The 19,674-nt window shown below is 41.3% G+C and overlaps 1 protein-coding gene and 1 long non-coding RNA gene across 2 annotated transcripts in view; one reads left to right on the top strand and one right to left on the bottom strand.

Moving 5' to 3' along the window:
- The window catches only part of LOC144466564 (uncharacterized), a 270,562-nt gene that overhangs the window by 3,275 nt on the left and 247,613 nt on the right, over window positions 1-19,674 (top strand). The window lies entirely within an intron of this gene.
- Window positions 44-3,509, bottom strand: marcksa (myristoylated alanine-rich protein kinase C substrate a). Its single transcript, XM_033648944.2, has 2 exons — window positions 3,088-3,509; window positions 44-1,958 (listed from the first exon to the last, which is right to left on the bottom strand). The coding sequence occupies exons 1-2, from the start codon at window positions 3,181-3,183 to the stop codon at window positions 1,245-1,247; spliced, it is 810 nt and encodes a 269-aa protein (XP_033504835.1). The 5' UTR covers window positions 3,184-3,509; the 3' UTR covers window positions 44-1,244.

The following is a 19,674-nucleotide window of genomic DNA, read 5'->3' as shown; positions in this document are numbered from 1 at the left end:
GACACTCTACGGTGTGTGACACACAAATAATGACAGATGCGGCTCAAATTTTATTCACATTTATTTTTGCTTTTAGTGTGCTCACAGAAAATTAGAACACCTTAAGCAGAGGAGTTTAATAGCATTTTTTTGTAAGCAAAGTTACATTCCATCTCTAAGTCAAACTGGTCAAAGCTTCTCCAGTATTTACAAAAGGAAAAGAGAGAGAGAGAGAGAGAGAGAGAGCGAGAGACAAGATGCTACACAAACATTTGCATCTGATAGAATCCTTAAATTTTTGTCAAAGACCACTGAAAAAGCATCGCCTGCTGTAATCAAAAAACATACCACAGTATATAAACAGTTAACCATTCCACTTATCACAGCTTGGTTTTTTGAGTTCAAAATTGCTTAAGAAGGTCTTCTGGGATGACTCTTTGTGTGTGTATGTGTGTGTTGTTATCTTACAAAAATGAGCGGGTGGAAAAAAGAGCTGCAAACTTCATGTGCTTCTTGAGATCAAGATTTTCATTTTGTACAATAATCACAGTTAAAAACACCCCGCCTATACATACTTACATTTTTATTAAGGTCATAAAACCAACAATAAACAATAAAGCCTATACAACTCGTATCTCTACTGAATCACTGACTGGTACAGCTAATGAGAAGTGAAAAGCTCCTATGAGTTTATATGACTTTCCTAAATACCTAACTCTGGGATTTCTTGTCTTATCGTAACAATGACTTAGTGTTGTAAACCGCATGGTGGATATAGATGTTGGTTTCATAGTTTTTTTATACTACGCTTTTCGTAATAGTCTGTGGCACATTTCCCAGGCCCCTTCCTGCCCGCCCCCTGCCCTCCCTGAACTCACCTCCCCCCTTCATTTACAGCCTAACCCCTGTCTCCTTCATACCATGGGCATGTCCATACCATTTTGTTTACATTTTGTATAAAAATTCAAAACAAAAAAAAAAAATAATAATACTGATGAAAAAATATATGGCAAAGTGTGGATGTATTTAATCTGTTGTACATATCGAAGCCACCCACCTCCCTAGCCCGTTGGAATGGAGATGGGTTTTGTGTAAGGGGGGAATGGAAACCAAAAATAAAGAAAAGCTTTAAAATATCCCTGGTTGCAGACAAGTTCTTCAAAGCCAGAACCTGGCGTCACTCCAACATACAAACAGGGAAATGTTCTTTGATTATCTTCTTTTCTCCTTTTTTTTCTTTTCTAATTTCTTTCTCTTTACGAAACTTATTCGGCAGCCTCGGCGGCTGCAGCAGGAGCCTCCGCTGACGCCGCTTCCTGCGAGGCCGGGGCGGCCTCCTCTGTTTTGGGCGCCTCCTCGGCCGGCTTCTCCTCCACCTTTGGCTCCTCTGCCTTTGGCTCCTCTGCGGGCGCAGCCTCCTTGGCCTCCTCAGCAGGTTTCTCCGCTGCTGCTGCTGCCTCCTCTGGCTTGGCCTCTACCTCCTCCTTGGCAGGCTCGGCGGCAGGTGCAGCCTCCCCCTCAGCAGGCTTGGCCTCCTCACCAGCAGCCGCTGCCTCCTCTGTGCCCTCAGCCTTGGCCTCCTCTGTGGATGCTGCTGCCGCAGCCGCCTCCTCATTCTCCGCTCCCTCTCCTGTCTCCTTTTTGGTCTTCTTGAAAGAAAAGCCGCTGAGCTTGAACGACTTCTTGAAGGAGAACCTCTTCTTCTTCTTTTTCGGGGTTTCGTTGCTGGTGGAAGGCGTGGCGCCCTCCTCCGGCTTCGCCGCCGCCGCCTCTCCCTCAGCAGGAGCAGGAGCAGGAGATGCTGCTTCTACCTTCTCCCCATCCGCAGCTTCCTTCTCAGCAGGGGCAGCCTCAGCCTTGTCAGCCTCCTCCTTGGGGCTCTCCTCGGCTGTGGCGCTGCCGTTGGCCTGCACCTCCTCTTTGCCATTCTCGGCCGCAGCAGGAGAGGCATCCCCGTTCACTTTGACATGGCCGTTTTCCTAAAGAGAGAAACAGTGACTGTTAATGCCATGAACAGAGCTGACATGGTTTCAGGACTGAATCCGGACAGTGCCACTGGTGGACACTGGGGGCAGCAGACACCATCAATCCAGCAGTGACAAAAGCACACTCTCACTTCAGCCTGGACTCACTGTCTACTTTCACTCTTTCACAGACTTTACTCGGCCACAATCAAACACAAAATATCAGTTATGCACTAAACAAACTGCAACATGTTTCCTCATCTGTTCGCTCTGGATTTCATTCATATCTCGAGCGAGAGTGAACGCAGTGCCTCAACTGTATCGCAAGGGGTCGGTGCCTGCTCGCTCCAACAGCGGAGCGCCAAAGCAAAGCAGCTGCTCATTAAAACAGCAGATGCTCATTAGTCCAGCAGATCCAGGGATTAATTCTTAAAAATATATAAAATCTACACCAGGTTCTGAATTGTATGTTTTCTCAAAATCCCAACTGTAAAAAGCAGCTAGAGGGAACAGCACCAAGCCTCCCTCTCTGTCTCCCCGGGGCGCACCACTGGCTCCGAGCCTCTGTCTCTCCCCTCCTGTGTGATAGCAGGCTGCCATCTCCACTTTCTAGTCAAGCATCTGTAACAAAAGGAGTGGTGCTCCGAGCGCACACAGCCTTTCTGGATGTATGCTGCATCCCGTCTTATTCAGCAATTTCCAAATCAAGAGGCGACTTCATTCAAAGCCAAAGCTGTTGCTTATTGCCCTGACATTATTTTTGGAGGACATTTATCAACCAGCCAGTCAACACATGATTCGAATGGTACAATTTAGAGTCATCCTATCAACAAAAGATCCAACTAATTTGGCGTACTCCTCAAAATTAAACGCTTATTTCGCAAAATTTCCTCTGTATCAATATTGCGCGCCATTTTCTATGAAAAAATGGAAATGATAAATGATCAACTGTTGCTCATGAGCTGTAATCTATTCAGAATTAAAAAAACAAGGCTTTCCATTTAGTTTAAACTCCCACCGCGAGTCTCCATTCAGTCTATCCACAATTACGCACGGATTGCGCCCTCAGAGCGCAGCACCCATCCTGAGCGAGCAGCCTCTCCGCGGATGGGTTCGAAGAGGAGGATGATAAAATATCATTTACCTGTCCATTGGTCTTGGTGGGTGAAGCAGCAGCCTCTCCGGGCTTTTCAGCCGCAGTTTCAGCCTTTCCAGCTGTCTTGGACAATTGCGCTCCCATGCTTTTCGCTCCAACAAAGAAACTCAACCGATCCCCCCCAAAAAAGGAAAAAAAAAACGAACAAAGACCCACAAGCCTCTTTGTTGAAACGCAAAGCTCCTCTGCTGTCTCCCTCTCTGTGCACAAAGAAAAAGTTGACAGGGAAAATGTAGAGCAAAGTCCAGTCAGTGTGGAGGGTTTTTCAAAAACGCAGGAAAAAGCTGAGGGCTGAGGAGAAGTAATAAAATCCCAGATCGGTGGCCGTGTCGCTGTAGACAGGCTGCAAAATGGAGAAATTTCCCTTGTTGCTAATAAGATGCGGAGTCCAACGCCCAAGTGAAGAGATGAATGGGCGCTCCGAGCGATGACGGCACCGCACTCACATTCAGCCAATCACAGGCTCCGCTCAGAGCGTGGGCGGGGTTTGGGAAAGGGAGTGAACAATAGATTGTAGCGCTGCGTTCAGGGTACGTAGGAATAATACAACTTTTGTTTTTTAAAAGAAGTCAATATTTATTAAACACTGGTATGATACCAAACTACGTGTTAATTGCTTTACTTTAAAAACCAGCCATAATGATCAAATATGAAAGTTTTAAAACACAGAAAAGATTTATTTCCCTTCTTTTTGCACTTTTAAGTTTTGCTATCACAGTTAACTCAAGATCCACTCACTGTAGGCTACTAGGTTTCTGGAGCTATACTTCAAAAATAATAATATCAGCAATTAACAACAAATATTTGGTAGTATTGTAATGTCAAAGAAAATTCAGACAAAACCTTTTGAAAACTTTCAGTGGACAATGGCACACACTTAGTTTATGTAATGTAGGAAATATTTAGGTGGTCCGTTTTGGAACAGGTTCAAATTTTTGCTCCTGATTCCAAAATTAAGGACTGTGAGATGCGACTTAATCACATGCAAAATGCAGTGGACCCAATCAGACCCACTGTATGATGTAGGATGATCAGAGCTGATATCGAGCTTAAACCAGAGCCAGTATGTGACCCTATCCAATCCAAATTGGGCGGAATATTCACTGTTGTGGACCTGACCTGATTTTTAAAATGTATTTATTTTTACCAAAATTTCAACAGATTTGCACATTTGTTTATTATACTGTAAAATGTCAATTAATAGCCCAGGCCATTATTTATTTAAATCACTGAAATCAACAGGCCTGTATTTGAGACAGGCCTTTAATTCCTTTCACACAAAACTGTTGCTCAGCAAAGGTGGGAAATACAATCAAATTGTTTATTTAAACCAGTATCAGTATTACTTGTTTAAAAATTAGGCTTCAGATGATATATCAATTATGAATCCTTCACTTGATCTGGCTCTGATAGAAAGAGAGTGAGTTGCGGCACTCCAGGATACTCACAATATTCACAACTTGAATTCATTTATATGAAAAACCCTTTGAATTCTTGATCTAAGGACCTTTACGGACTGAAGTAATATGAATAACTTACAGGGTAATAAAGGAATGGACACAAAATTTGAGGCAGCCAACAGCCCGCCATTATATATCTGAACATCTATTCAAAAGAAATTTACGGCTTGGCAACCAGACCAGGCGTCTAATTGAGTGAGGCATTTATTGGTCAAAATTTGTAGCCACACTGGGCTAGTAAAGGGGACTAGGTGTCCATCCATCCATCCGTATATCACTGTGTTTTTACTGCTCCCGTAGAATACCTTAAAAATGTGCTGCTCACAGTAAGAGAAAATGAAAAGGTGAAAGACATCCGGGGCACTGTACAAAAACAAGAAGAAGATGATGCAATTTGCACAAACTGTATTCCCTAATTTTTGTTAGTAATGGGTAAAATACATTAAGGGGGCAGTGAGTTCATATTTTGCAGGTTATCAATCTGTGCTGTGATAATAAGGCAAAAAGTTGTTCACATGATCACATTAAGGCTCAGGAACACAATAACCTGTAAGATGAAATCATTAATTCTGTGGTTTGAAATCATAAATCAGCAGTGCACTGAATAAGTCTGAAGTAATTTTGCATTTAAAAAGTCGTCATGATCCTTATTCCTGTCAGATCTTGTATATACGATTTTTTGTGTGTGCCTTGAATGCAGCACTGAAGACTGTAGCATCAACTTGTTGTGGCCTCAGATTTTCTGCTTCATACACCAAATATTTAAATAATAAGCTGTACTTAAAGATGTTACAATACATTTAAATGCTTTCTAAGGGTTAAACAGAATAAACTTTATATTCACTCAGTTACAGGATCACCTGGATTAACTGGTGATGACATCATCACTTGTTGTAACCATTTACCTGGTCATGTTTTCCATCATGGACATGTTAGTGACTTGGTAGTTTGACTAGCCACAGTGAGTTAAGCTACCATCTCTGCCTCCACTTTTCCAAGTACAACTTATGTGATCATTAAAACTTAAACAGACATAAACGCAGCAAGAGAAGAAACAGCACTGAAAACAGTTAGAGTTTCTGTAAAAAAAAAAAAAAAAAGTAAAGATCACAACCATTTTATCAGCTCATCACTTCAAAACACACACTTCCTGTATGTGTGTGTTAGTGTTTGTGTGTGTTTGTGTTCAGGTAGTAGAGGGGCTGGGGGGCGGGAGCATACCCGGTGCAGTCGTGTTGACGACCATGTGATGTGCCCCATGGGGAAGGTTGTGTGTGTTCAAACAGGTCCCTCAGCCCACATTTGCAATGCAAATCCATCACAGAGGCAGAGTCAACTGTCCTCTGCAGCAATGAAACAAAGAGCCGTAACACAGCGAGCACAGCACAGACTGAGGTGGGCTTCCTGGAGGAGGTTCAGTCTGCTGGCTGCTGTTAAATGTTATCAGGTACAATGCAAAGCAGCAGTGCTGGGCCACGCTCAGCTGGGATGCAAACTGCAATACTTGATTCAGTTTCTGCTAATGAGCTGTGTCTACATCTACAATCGTTAATATAATCCAGTACAGTACAATTCAAACTGGGGTTCAATTAAGGTTGAGGAAAGTACAAAAAAACTTTATTCAAGATAAACTTAGGCTACTTGCTTTTTTGGGGGCCTTGAACCACTAATCACAGTCCCCCTTCAACTGAAGAAACTCCATCTATTGATTTGCTCTCTGATGCAGAGAACTCAGTTAGACAGTAAGTGGACCTTGAGTTTGTTTTTTTATTGTTCAAACTACTGTTTCCAAGGTCGAGAATGAACTTTAATGCGCATTACCATGGATAAAACTTAATATCTGTCCTCTAGCATCTCATAAAATGATGAAATGATAAAATGAATAAAAATTCTGATCAGCAGAAATGCCATAAAGCTAGTCGTTTATGATTCTCAAATGTGACTCTTTGGCTTTTGGACTGTTAGTCAAACAATACAAACAACTGGAAACATCACGAGGGCTCTGGGAAATTGTGATGGGTATTTTCACTATTTTCTGACAGTTAACAGACAATGAATCAAATACACAACTTGCTGTGTTTTGGAAAACCCCACAAGAAAAACCCTTAGCTAGCTGGTCATAAAGACTTTCAAACTGTCTTTCTGTGGAAATGTCAATGTATGTTACTAATATTTACAGCAAAGGGGATGCCCCAGGACTTCCCTTGGATACCCAGGGAAGAGATGTGAGTTAAATTCTGGAAACCACCCTCATGGAGGATTCCCCATGACCATGACTGTATCTGTCACAAAGTATTAAATTTAGTTGTGCACCCTTGATACTTTCTTTCCCTTTATATGCTACATTATTTTTTCCCTTGTTTTTCTCACAAAACCTAACCTGATGTTAACTAACATATTGCCTAACATATCTCACTCTTCATCAGTGGAAGGAATATGTTCAAGGGAGTTTGACCTCAGGTGTCTGGAGAGGCTGTGGTTAACTGTTTGGTTTATAAAATGTCAGAAAATAAGGAAATCTGTCCATCACAGTTCCCAAGAGCTCAAAGTGACATGAAACCTAAAGATATTCAATTGTTTATTACATTAGACACAGAAATAAGGCAAATTGTCACAATTAAACCAACAAACATTTGGCATTTTTACTTGGGAAAACTAACTTTAACAGTTAATTTCATCAAAGTAGTTGTCGATCGACTAATCAATTGATTTGCTAATCATTTTAACACTAAGGCCAACTAACCTGGTTAGTAACCTTGATGTAGTAACCTAATTAGTCCCTCCAGGATTTCGCAGGCTGTTTTGATTGTTGTGACCTGAAATGTCTGATTTCATGGTTTTCTAAAACAAATTGCACGTTGCAATGTTTATAGGAATTTCTTTTTGCAATGGAATTGCAGGGACAGGTAAAAATTGTAAAAAAAAAAAAAAAAGTTGTGATTCTGTCTCATTTCCTACAGAAAATGATTGTGGGGGGGGGGGGGGGGGGGCAGCAATCTGCGGCAATCATTTGCTAATGCTGTTCATTGCAGCAATGAGAGGCTCACCTCTCATTCTCTCTGCCCAGTTAGCATGAGCTAACACAGCACAACATTATCTCGTCACTACTCATCATATTTTGCCACTTGGGCAGAAGCCCTGCAGTGGTTAACGTCCAACACCAAGCCGTTAATGTCACAATGGCAGCAAAATGGATCGCCTGTCGTTAAACCTGTAAATAACCTGTTGGGTAACGTTAGCTGTGTGATGCTAACAGTAAGCCCAGTCACTGTGTGTCTGTGACTCCAGGCACAGAGTTTCGGTCCTACAGCAGCAGTCTCATGTTAAACAAAGAGAGGGGGGCTGAGCAAATCAATACACTGCGTGCAGCTCTCCAATTAAATGAGATTTTATACCTTTTAAATAGTCACATTTGTGACTGTTGTTTTTTTATCACAGTGTTCTCAGTAAGAACTTATTCCGTATTACCATCATCAGATGAAAACATTTTGATGGCCAGAGCTTCTACTTTCAGCTCTGAGAGGGCAGAAAGCTGTTTGTGTGTTTGGTGACTTGTTTGGCAGTTTTGCTCTCAGTGATCTTCATGAATCTGCATGGGACTGTTGTGATTCGGAGTTTTGGAGCAGTTACACACACTTGCTGCACCACTGAGGCAGTGCAGTTTTCAGAGAGAATGTGTAGATATTGATTTATTGTTGTGCTAATTGCAGGATATACAGTTTGAGATGCAAAGAGGCTTTGCTGCCATCGAGCTGCTCTGCAGGCTCTGTGATGATGAGACACCTGGCTGTCATAGTACAGTGACGATGGTGAAATGGCAAGCACTAATTAGTGAGATGAAGACAGACGATGATTCTGCTGCAGACTTTTCACTCCTCTCTCTTTGACTGATATCATCGGTCACTTGTAGTTTACACGACTCTTCATTTTATGCTACTTTTTACAGTATGGTTGGGCAGTGTGATGATATGTAGTGTATAAGCAGTATTTGTTCATCAATGTAATAAAGGACCTTAATTTCTCAGGTATTGTATTCACCTGTGCAAACAAAGAACGTTTTTTTTTTTTTGTTTTGTCCATACACTGCATCCTACTATTTCTCAATCAGTTTTTGGGCCTCTGCCTTGGCGATAACCACGGCTGGAAGCATTATGTTTTTCAGGTTGTCCGTCTCATTGTCAAGAACACAAAATCTTAAGAACGCTGAGAGGGAATTTCTTCAAATTTGGCAATAATGTCCCCATAGAATCAATGATGAACTGATTAGAATTTGGTGGTCAAAGGTCAATGTCACTGTGACCTTGCATCCGTCTTATTCTTGTGAACACAATATCTCAAGAACACCATGAAAGAATTTCCTCAAATTTTGCACAAATGTCAACTTTGACTCAAGAGTAAACTGATTAGAATTTGCTATCCAAAAGCCAAAGGTCAAGGTCACTGTGACCTCAAGAATTCAAAGGACAATTTTGACAGAATTTCACACAAATGCCTCATATGATATAATGATTAAAGGTCAAAGGTCACCTTCACTGTGACATCATAATGTTCTGCAAGAACATTTTCCTGGCCATTACTTAACGTCATATCTCAGGAACAGAAGGGAAGACTTTTGGTCAGATACTGAATTGGTGACACTAATCTTGGGTGTCCACCTTGAAACTGTGCTGATTGTATAGATCGTCTGTGCTGCCGGGAGGAAGATGTGTGTGAAACATCTGTGTTTTCACAGACATGGATGTAAACTTTTCCTGCAATTGGACTGGTTTGCAGAGGCATACAACTGTGAGGTGGTAATTATAGTTTTTAGTAAAAAATAATTTTGACATTTATTTGATGACAGCAATAACTGTTTACTTTGCAGATTAAGATTTAAACACATGAAATGTGTTAAGCTTATGAATTATGTCGTATTCCTACTAATTAAATGACTAACTTAGTCTATAAAATAGTTAAAATGCCTCCTGTCCCCAGCAGCTACAGTATTAAATGTTGCCTGAATAATAACACAGCTTCAATAATAATACTACGATATAATATACAGTAAATAACAAGTGCTGTTTTTCTGCATCACAAGTACTTTTACTATTGACACCTTAAGTAACTGTGATACCAGTGCTATGTTGACAAAACGCTCTTTATTAGTTTGCCAGCTGACACCAGTTTAGTAAACACACACCTCTGTGTGATGGGTTGGTTGGAGTTACTGAAGGTGGAGTGCTGCATGAGAGTGTCACATGACTCCTCACAGGAGGAAGCACCCTCTAACCAAAACCAACCACTGTGACTTACACACTGTGCATTCAGAGTCAGATTTCTTTTGCTTTTGAGCTCTTAATTTGAGAGATATAAACATGTTTTTGGACAAAATCCTCTCATGAATTTCACAAGAGTAGCCAAACTTATCCCATATTAAATGTTGTCCGTCCATGAGCAGTCCAGTTCTTGGCAGTTTTGGTTGGTACCAAAAAAAGTAATGAGAGTTAGTGACCAGCCCGAGGCACAACCTATATTTTATTTTTAGTATTATATATACATATATGAAGGCCATGGACATACTGCATATCATAGGGAATTGAGATCAGTAGCGACAATAAGGTGAAGCGACACCCTGGGTGATGCACTAGGTGTGACATATTGTGAGATATTTACTATTTGGGCAGATAACTGTCAGCCAATCATGCAATTTCAGAAATGACTGCAGCACAAAGAAGGCTTATTATAATTGAACTTGAGGCAGTCTGTTGTGCAGTCAGTGTGCCTTGGCCTTTTTTTTTTAAATCACGTAGCCATGTCAGTAAAGACACTGAAATGTTTGTACTTGAACAAAGCACTGTTCCTTCAATTTGTTGGACAGTTAGGATGTATTTGCCACTGCTGTGATGCAGTTGTCTTGATTTTGTCTAAGGGGGGACCCCCATTGTCAAACCCATTTTCCAGCATAAATGTTGACAATATACGCTTCTGCAAACAATGATATGTGGTTTGCAGAAACATACGCCACCAGTATTTTTATATACGTTAAAGTTTTCAGTTTTATGTTGTGACAAGGCTGTGGGTAACAAAACATTCGGTTTAGGCACAATAACCTCTTGGTTGGGGTCAGGAAAACATCATGTTTTGCTTTTAAATACCCGGTTTGGCCACTGCAAACATGGCTGGAAATGTCCCAAAAAAATACATGCTATTGTTGATCCCTTTTGTTGGTCTGGAACAGTAGTCTGCTGCCAACCGCTGATTGGCACCCATCTTTCCTTGGTGTCGCACCATGCAACGTCCCTTCTTGATGTGGTTTGCAGAAACGTAGAATGCCAACGTTTCTTCCTGTTGAAGCGGACTGCATTGTCCAACTCTGGCCTGTCTACTTTGTGATAGTAAAGACTTGTGAAAGTATTTTGTCCAAATTGTAATTACTTAATTTTTAGTTATTTTTCTGAATGTGCAATAGCTACCAGTAGGCGTTGAAGAGACATCTAGTGCATTAGGAATTATTGCACATTAGAAAGCTAGGCAAACTAGCTCTGCTAATTGGCTCCCCCCTTTCTACTACCAGTTTAACAATGTTGGAACGACCCATTGTGCTGTCAAGGAACAGTGGGATAAAAGGACCACTCGTTAATAGCTAATGTGAACTGGACTTGATAGTAGACAATACAGTATGACACTCTGTAGTCAGTGGTACACAGTGGAAGTCGACAACACTTTGTCTTGAAATGCTAATTCTCAGTTTTCATTCAACTGCCAGCATGGGAAATGCTTGAAACATGGACGTTCGTAAAAGACTTGTATCCTCTTTATATGCATATTAAAATGAGGGGAATTAAAATTATAGTTTGATTGTTTACTTGGAGGTGGACCTCACTTTTTACAGACTGCTGCCGTGTAAATTGACATAGACGTTTCTTCAGCTCTCCAACATCATCAGTAAAAGTCAAGCTCCTCAGAATGACAGAGCAAAGGCGTCTTGTTGAGTTGTCAAACAGGGAGTAATGCATTGTAGAGGAGGGACACATTTCTCAATGAGCAGTGTCCTCAGTGTACCAGAATGCCCAGCAGTTAGGTTGTGTTCACAGCAAGCTGCCCGGCTGTGATCAAACACTTGATTCTCACAGAGGGTGGCTGACTAGCTGTGTTTACAGGATGTTAAAGTTTTACACACAGCTTGGATTGAGGGCAGTTTGGTGGACATGTCTTCTTTGGTGATTGTTGTCTCTTTAGGAAAAGTCTCCCAAGGAAATCACGAGTCAGCTAGGAGACACAGAAGGACTTGCCGATGCCCTGTATGTTCAGAACACAAAGTAACTACTAAGGATAAACAAAAAAAAGCCTATTTGTGCTACTCTGACCACAAACACCACCGTCTCCGTGTCATGTAAATGACATATTGACCAAACTCAACTAACACATGATATGTTGACAAAACTCAGCTTGTTTGATGAGACACAGGCCCGAGGGTGTGTTCTCCTGGGAAATCTGATATAACTGATATCATCAAATTGAAGGGTATAGGAGGAGACCCAGGTGACACCAGTGCTGACTCCTTGTTATAAAGACAAGAAAAGAGGTTTTGTGTGCTCCTCTGTTTTGTCACTAATAGCAGCACGTTATTAATCCAAGCAGCCAATCCCCAAATTTTCTTTCAGGATTTTTTTCCTGAGGCAAAACCTCCCTGGTGCTTATCTACATTTGTTGTCTTGTTCCTCATATTATGGCTCAGCTGTCACACCTGGCATATCGGCCCCATTTAAAATAAGGATTTAAGGTTGGCCTGATAGAGGAATAGAAACTGAACAGGCAAGCTACAGCTACAAAACATGTTTAGATACTACTAGTATCTAGATACCACCACTTATAGTAGTTTTAGTTGCATTGACCATCATTTCTATTGGTTATAATGACATTGTTCTCACCAAAGTAATTGCAGTGAACATTGTTGATTTTGTACATTTCTGCAAACCATGGATACATTTCAATTGCGAGTTGTTATGCAGTGAATACACAGATACAATGAAACTTTATGTTTCAACAACACCGTGGTGAAGGTCTGGTTAGATTTTGGCACACTTGGTTATGGTTATGAAAAGAACATTTTCGTTATCATCATTTTGGCTTAAAATACCTGGTTTGGAGGACATAATCCTGGCAGGAAATACAATGCTACAGAAATCCTTTCTGTAGCACTATCCCTAACTATGGGTGACTAAAAAATGGAAACACACTGACAGGTTGCTACAAAACACCCGGTTTTTGAACGTAAAAAGATGATGGAAAAACATACACAGGTTGCCACAAAACACCCATGTTTAAAGCCTAAAATGCCATGATATCACGCTAAAGGGTTGCTACAGAACACTCACATTCAGAGGCTAAAAAGCCAATGGAAAAATACAGACAGGTTGGTACAAAACAACCATGTTTGGAGCATAAATAGCCACTGGAAACACACTGACAGGTTGCTACAAATCACCCACTTTTGGAGCTTAAAACGATGATGGAAAAACATACACAGGTTGCCACAGAACACCCATGTTTAAAGCCTAAAAAGCCAATGATAACACACCAAAGGGTTGCTACACGTTTGGAGCCCAAAAAGCTGGTGGAAACTGTAATGACTCACTAAAACACAACCAGTTTTGTTGTTTGTTGGTCTCAAACAGTGGTCTGCAGCTTGGCAGGTTTCTCACCTAGCTGACACGCCATCCACCTTCCCCTCCATCTCCCAATGGCAAAGTCAGCTTAGATATTAATGTAACTTGGATGAGATTTGTGTAAAACATACAGATGTATTCGTGGTTTGCAGAAACGTACAATGCCAGCATTTTCCTCTGGCAGCTATTTTATTCATCATAACCATTTCTCACTGTGGATCAGTGTAAATGTTCTATTATTATTCTGATTAAAGATATTTTGTGTCCTGCAAAACATAGCTGCAAAGTAGTTGGACATAAACATAATGTTTAGGCGACAAGACTGCAAGAAGAAGAGGTGTAATTTTGTCACTTTCCTAAAAACATGTTAGAAAAAGTTTAATTTTCCCTTTCTACCTTGGAGCTTTTACTCCATTTATTTTTACAACCCCAAAGCCTCGCTCGATACACTCTTTCTTGCTGAGGAATGCTAGAGTTCATTTGCCCAGGGTCAGTGTTGTCTGAGTGAGCAGAGACAGGGGAGAGAGTTGGAGGCTCTGAGTGATGGAGCGCTGTGAATGGCATTGCACAAAACACCAGGGAGGAGCCCACTGACCTGTCTGAATGGAACAAGGACAGGAGGAGAAAAGAGGCTCTTTAAAACTCAATCTGGCCAACCGTAAATGTTTGTCCACAGCTTTTCTGCTGCCATTACAGGAATGCTATTAGCAGGGCCTATTGTGCCTTGTGGGAATAGCCTGACTCAACCTGGCAGCTAAGACTGGAGATTTGTCTTCGTGCTTCCTATACAAAAGGTATAGGAACCGAACACTCTGGCCCACACAAAAGCTGCGGAAACGTGATCGTCTTTTTCAGAAGGCTGAGTTTTGTGTGAGAGGGAGAGGTAGGTGCTTCCGCTGGCTTGTATAATTGCAGGTCTCCACTTCCCACTGTGGATCTGGCCCCGGTTCCTGCTCCCGTCGCTTTGTTTCTTCCTCGGCTCAGGTCCCCCGCCCTGGCTGGAAGCGTTGAGGGAATATCTCCTTCTGTTTTGGGTGTGCCTCTGTACCCACACAGATGGCGATTCAGGCACCCTGCATGTTAAACGCCACGCTGGGCTTATCGCTAGCGGTGACTTCACTGGCAGTGACTTCATGCTCCACACGGCGGGCTTTTATTTGCATATACCACATGTTTGAACAAAACAGGGGCTGTTTAGCCGAGGGGGGAGAATCTGATAAGAAACGGGAGAGCTTGTCTTCCTGCTCTCCCTCTCTGCTGGTGCCATTCACTCATGAACAACCAGTTAAGCAGCCTCTGAACACCGGGCCAAACCATCCAGCTCTCCCCACATCTGTCAGTGAAAGCAACCACATCACTGTTCAAAGTCAATCAATTGAGATTGCTTATTTCTCACATTCAGAACTGTTTCACCACCTAAATCATTAGTTCAAGACTCAAAAAGGCAATGACATACATTTGGACTGTATATGATTTGGGTATGACAACTGATGGGACCAAGTTGGACTGATCAAGTTCACGTGTAATTTTCCTCAATAAAAAAAAACAAACCAGTGTTCTATAAATGATCAGTACAATTAAACCACCTATACACGAGGAGAGAGGGACATAAATGTACCTTAGGGTTCGTACACATGCTGGTTTTTCTGCCATTTTTTTGTGCCCTCAGATCCAATGTTTCCAGTGTAACCGCAAGAAATGTCCGCTCAAAAGTGAGAGCAACGCCATCATGGCACCCAATCGTTCCCAAGCATCTGTTTTTTAGGATGCGACAGGTGCGCCTTGATATAAACAAAGTTCAACTTCTGGAATGCAGCAACGCAGACCTCATGTCATGTGATGTGGAACAACCAATCACAGCCACTAGATAGATATTTTACCCCTCCTTCGTAAATATCCATTTATAATAATAATAAATATGGAGACGAAGTTGATCATTTCAGTGGTGGGCTACTCAGATTTTTACATCTGTCCCACAGACAACATTTAAGGCCTAATACACGCTTGAAAAATGATGCCTAGAAGAAGATCAGCTCCAAATTCTGAACACTGGATTTCTGGTTAGTAGGCTATGAAACAGTGCCAGTTATGGTCACTCAGCAACTTCTGACAAAACCTGCCACTGCGCTCTTGAAAGTTGACACAAAGAAGACACAAGAGTAGCACGCAGCACCCAACCAGATATTTTCCAGGTGGTTAAAGAAGTGGCATGTGTCCCGGTCCTTAGTTACTGCCTGGCATTAAACAGAAGAAGTAGCCGTAGAAGTAGAAGAAGACGAAGCAAAGGCCAGCTACTAAGCTAATGTGTAAGGTAATGTTATGATGAACAACGATGGCAAACATGCTCACAAAGTTTTTTACACTATGGTTATTTTGACCATAGATAATAGCGCTGGACTACCCCATGATTGAATTAGCCACATAGCCGTAGCTACAGTAGCTGTATGGGTACTTGACTCAACTTACTCTAACGGTAAGTTAACAAGCCAATGTAACTAATGTGATTTGCGGCTATTTCATTGGAATGAAATGACATAATTGAATAAACATGACTAAACGGAACATGTATAACACTTTGATACATTAACTCCTCTGTTAACATTATTTCTGCCCGAGTCAAGTCAGATCAGGCAGTAATAGTGGTTGTTTAACGACGAATGGTTGCATGCTAACATCACTTCAGGACGTCTTTACAGTCTGTATTTTGTCTTTGTTTTGGTTGAGAAACGGCAGGAAAAACATACTGTGCATCTAAAATTTGGACAGAAAATACTGACCACAGTTGAAATTTCTCTTTTGTCTGTTTTTTAACATCAGTTAAAACACAAAGAATGTGTTAAACTGTTTGTACAAGCTAGTTACCAGAATCAAGATCTCTTCTTTGATTCATTGTTTTATGTATTGACATTATTTAGACTATAACTGTGGTGAAGCTACCTTAGATTTGTTAATTATTCTGCTGTTGGGCAAGAGTTTGTCATGCTCTGACAATAAAGAATAGTTTAAATCAAATTTACCATCTGATTTCTTCAACTTTCACTCAGAAACTAAAACCAGCCTTTAAACTTGAACAAATAATGATTTTACATTTATTGTGATAATTTTTGATACTGACTGACATTTTGGGCCAAATCGTCCAGCAAAATCTTATAACGTAAAGGCTCTTATCTCAGTTCCTCAGATCCAGTCGCTGCCAGTCGTTCTCATAAAGTCATTAAACATTACATTGAAACAAATCCTCAGGAAACAAAGTTGAACGCTAAATACAAAAATAAGACTCATCGTAATAAACCCCAAATTTCCTTTATTAAGCAGTTTCATCATACTAAGGCATGACCCAAGCCAACTGTCTCTACATGTGTTCGTGGGAGCAACCACATCCGTAGGAGACACTACATCCATTTACTACAGATATATCTCTTAAATCCACTCTGTCTGTGAATGTGTGTGTTGGAGCTTGTATACCAGTGACTGTCACCTGGAAGTAATAGTCGTCCTGCATTCCAACACGGTTGTTAAATGTTTCTCATTAGTGAAAGGAAAAGTCCCTTACATTCAGAGTGGGCATGGCTGCATTCCTTCAGCCCATCCTCAGACTGAACTCCTACTCCATTTTCATCACAGTGCTCAGCCTCCTCGACCTCTGTCTAACAGTGTTATCATCCAATTACCAGGTCACAGAGTGTGTGAATGTGATCTGTAAAAATTTGTGCATTGTCATTCAGTGATTGAGGGTGTTACGGTTTGGAAGAGGGGATTAAAAGCAGGCCTTCAGTTAGACAGAGTGAACCCGAGGCTGATCTGAAAGATGCAGAATAGTGTTTTGATAATTTTGCTTGATGATTCATCGTTCCCCTTTTTAAGGATTTGATTTAAAGCAGGCCTGCTGGCGGACACAGAGAGTGAATGGCGGCGTGTGTCTGTTCTGTTAGGTTGCGGGGGGGTCAGACTGTTGTTTGTGCATGTTGATAAGACTTTTGTCTGTGCAGATTGCTGCCTCAGCACAGGCTGCAGCCACAGGGATGCCACTGGCTGACAGATGCAGCAGAAGCAGCATGTGTCTCGCAGAGTGGATGTTTAGTCTGCCAGCGCACCACATGCCGAGCTCATACACTGCGAAAATAAAATCCACAACAAGCCCATCAGTCCTGTGTTCTGTCAGAATCTTCTTCTTTATTTGAAGCAAAGAGAAATCTGTCGGTTCTGCTCAGTTTGTTGTAAAAAGGCAAATTATCGGAGCATGAAAATTAAACTGTCATGCTAAACTTTATGTGGAGAAGTTATCACACACCTCTCACTATGATGCTGCTTTCAGTGTGAACGAAGGACATCTTGGTTTAATGAATGATCAGTTTGTTGCTGACTCATTAGATGGGATGTTGATGATGTTTTAGTTCAGAAGAACCTTCATGTTATCAGTAGAGATGAGCTCATACTGTATCAGCTGATGTGTTTTTAAGGGTTAGTTTTTGGTGTCATATATTATTAATATTTGGCAATTTAAGGATTAGCTGTTTGTGACCTTTTTTCTGTCCTATGTCTGTCTTTTTACTCCAACTGTAAAATGGACCACAGGTTTCTAGGATTGGGTATCATGTCCAAAATTAGCATACCAGTACCAATGATATAGATGCCAACACAGTAGTTAATTTGATACCATTTTTTGTACTTCATTCCATACCCATCATGTGAATGGAAGAATTCAGTTGCATAAAATGCCGCTAGACGACACAGTTGTGTTGTAATGCCATATGTTTTGGTGGTATCTCGGCACGCTAAACTGCCAACTCCATCAGACACACTGCGCTTGAATTCACCACACCACAGACTGTGGTGAGTTGTATTGGTAAGCCAATCTCACCTCATGCCGGTAGGCCTATTGTTTGACTGGAGAAGATTCAGTACTACTTGGTATTGGTTAATTTCATTCGATACCTTAAAAGTATTGAGTACCATCCAGCCCTACAAGTTGCTTAATGTTATAAACTCTGAAAGATACACCAGCACCATTGGGTCAGGCTGTTCTCATTCACTGTTAGTACATATACCTACAAAAAGTAAGTTCTTATAATTCATATATGACCTACATAATCATGAACCAGGATGCTGTAATCACATGACCTACACACTACAAGCTGTCCTCTGTCACATGATTGGAGCAAAGGAGGAAGTCAGGTCAAGTAATATTAAGAGTGAGAAAGACAAACACAGGACTTTAACTCAGGAGACCGGGGTTTGTATCCCACGTAACACCAAAAGTCAGTGTCGAGATTTTAAGGTCTGTACGTATGTATGTCACATCACATCACATCACATTACGTTCTTAACGTAATGAGACGATGCAAAGCCCAGCCATGATTCTTTTCCCAAACCTAACCTAACTGGTAGGGGTGCTAGTTCATAAGACATCATATGAACTGTGTGCATTTGTTTTGAAAGATATCATACAGATTGTTTTAAGAGGATACACTGAGTGGGTCCATCTCTACAAACTCATCTTGTTTGGTCAAGTATTATTTAAATTCACTAAACTTTGTTCTGTATTTGAGTAAAAATCAAAAAAGTTTTGCAGAAAGATGTCTGGCTGAATTAGGGCACAAGAGGCTTCACGATGAAGAATATGCAGCGTGATTGGCTATGAAAAAAATGTAATTTTGGTTTGACAAAAACGTCAGAACTCTAGTGTCATTTACCAGCTTTTCCAGGTCAGTGTCAAGTGCCTCTTGTGGCCTTCAGAGGATGAAGATAGCTCAGTTGTCAACACAATAACAAGTTTCAAACTCCTGAAAAACTGATAGTGTTCCATCTGTTGAGGAAGACTGTGAGATGCAGCTGAAAGTTCAGGGACAACTAGTATATGTATTTTTTTGGTCAAACTGTTTCTAAGGTCGACAATGAAAACCCATGACTCAGAACCATGCAGTGGTATTATCATATATCTGTTATAAAATGTAAGAACTAGAGCTGAAACAACAACAAAAGTATGATTGAAGAAAATCAGCAAAACAAATCATCAACTGTCAGTTTCACAGGATGTGAAGTCTTGATCGTAACCCCTTGATTTGATATGCGGTCCTTGAGTTCTCAACATGCTCATCAAGCTTCACACAGCCTTCCCTCCTCAACGGTCTGGACAGTGTTTACATGTGTGCAGCAGTTCCTTTGATCACCCTTTCGGCCAGTTGCTCCCAATTAATGACAAACGTGTGGTGAGAATCTCTGACCCCTGGCTTCGGTAAACAGGACTGCTGCTGTGTGTGCTTCGTCTGATCAGCAGCATTTAAAGCAGGAATTTCAAGGGCAACAGGAACTAGTCCAAGATCACAAATGTGAAGCCCCCTAAGCCTCGGTCATTTCAACTACAAGGGGTTCCTACTGCGTCAGACCATCAGCTGTTATGAGATGCTTTAAGGAGCTGCTCCCCTTGGCTCATTTGATTGATTTCTAAATATGCCACATCCATCACT

Source organism: Epinephelus lanceolatus, chromosome 13, assembly GCF_041903045.1.
Source record: "Epinephelus lanceolatus isolate andai-2023 chromosome 13, ASM4190304v1, whole genome shotgun sequence".
Classification (NCBI taxonomy): domain Eukaryota; kingdom Metazoa; phylum Chordata; class Actinopteri; order Perciformes; family Serranidae; genus Epinephelus; species Epinephelus lanceolatus.
This window is presented reverse-complemented; position numbering and strand designations above follow the sequence as displayed.

Bases quoted from the DNA above. Each gene is read 5' to 3' on its own strand.
- marcksa (XM_033648944.2), bottom strand. From the start codon at position 3,183: ATGGGAGCGCAATTGTCCAAGACAGCTGGAAAGGCTGAAACTGCGGCT. The intron at 1,959-3,087 runs GTAAATGATATT...TTCTCTCTTTAG, and splicing joins CCACCAAGACCAATGGACAG to GAAAACGGCCATGTCAAAGT.